Source organism: Daktulosphaira vitifoliae, unplaced genomic scaffold, assembly GCF_025091365.1.
Source record: "Daktulosphaira vitifoliae isolate Bord-2020 unplaced genomic scaffold, ASM2509136v1 Scaffold_1, whole genome shotgun sequence".
NCBI lineage: Eukaryota > Metazoa > Arthropoda > Insecta > Hemiptera > Phylloxeridae > Daktulosphaira > Daktulosphaira vitifoliae.
Genome location: NW_026099572.1, coordinates 81522030 through 81523443, shown reverse-complemented (window position 1 = coordinate 81523443; position 1414 = coordinate 81522030). Strand labels below are relative to the sequence as shown.

The 1414-nt window shown below is 34.9% G+C and overlaps 1 protein-coding gene across 1 annotated transcript; it reads right to left on the bottom strand.

Moving 5' to 3' along the window:
* Positions 1–535: 535 nt before the first annotated feature.
* Positions 536–1414, bottom strand: LOC126895825 (uncharacterized). The gene has a single exon (XM_050668084.1). The coding sequence runs from the start codon at positions 1412–1414 to the stop codon at positions 536–538; it is 879 nt and encodes a 292-aa protein (XP_050524041.1).

Genomic DNA, 1414 nt, shown 5'->3' with positions numbered 1-1414 from the left:
TGCTGATAAAATTACACATTGAACCTGAGTCCAATAACGCACGAGCGTAAACCGGTTCCTCCGTCTTTCCAAATATTTTTGTTACAACTGTGGACAACAACACATTTTTTCCAGCTCTTTGCGCGGCGTGTATTGACACAACATTAAGCGTATCATCAACATCATTTTTACTATCAATATGAAGTAAATTATTATGAAATTTACCACATTTCTTACACCCTTTAAATTTGCATTTATTTTCAGCTTGTAGGGAAAGACAGTTCTCGCAAACACCACTCCTGGCAGCCTGCTGGTATCTTTCCGGTATCGACAACGCTAAAAATTTTGCACACTTATAAATTGGGTGTTTTTCTGAACACATATAACAATATAAATTCATTGTTGCAGCGTGCATAACTGCCTTACGTGACAATACCTCTTGTTCACGTCCTTTTCTATTGAATTTTTTAAATCCTAGTTCAAGTTGTTTTTTAGAACTTTCAATAGCTTTGAGGACTTGAAATTTTTTTTCTAAAAATTCAATTAATTTCTCAACTTAAGCTACTTGAGTTTTTGGTGCTTCCGTTTCCCAGGCTTCCAACGTTTTTACATCTAATTTCGTTGTAATAATATGCAATAACATTGGTCCCCAATTCAAGGGATCATAACCTAATTGCTCTAAAGTATTCATGTTCCCTGTTAATGAATCCAAAAAGCGACGTAGTTGCGAAGCTGATACTTTTATAATAGAATCAAGGTCATAGATTGCTTTGGTATGAGTTTGTACAATAATTTTCGTATTATTGTACCGATCATTTAAATACTTCCATGCTAAATGGTAATTTTTTGCTGTCATATCGTAAGATTGAATGGCTCTAGCAGCACCTGACTTTAAAGCTTTTTTTAAATAAAAGAATTTATGTACATCCGGCATTTGTTCATCCGAATTTATTAAAGTTTCAAAAAGATCCTTAAAAGTCGACCAATTTTTATATTCTCCGTTAAACTCCGGGATCTCTAACGGTGGTAACTTTTTAAAGGGCGCTGCATTAACTCTTAAATTTGAACCCTCTCCACTTAGGTCAGACATTAATAGGGGTGGAACCATATTTTGCAGACTTTGTTTTTCAATATTATTTTCCTTTACTTGCTTATCTATTATTCTGGCACAATCGGCCATTGCTTGAAAATAAGTATCTTCAAACTCACATCTATACGTGATCTCTGGTTTGATGTTGTCTACTGACACTTCGATCACTGACTGAATTTTCTGAAAGTTTTGCCAACTTTCTTCCATTTTTTCTTGGCGTTGTTCGAGCTGTAAAATGTCTCCATCGCTTTGACATTCTTTTATTTTGTTAACAAATTTTGTGAGCCGCGTTTTTTCCATTCCCCTCTGTATAACGAGCGATGCTGTCTTTGATGCTATGCTCAT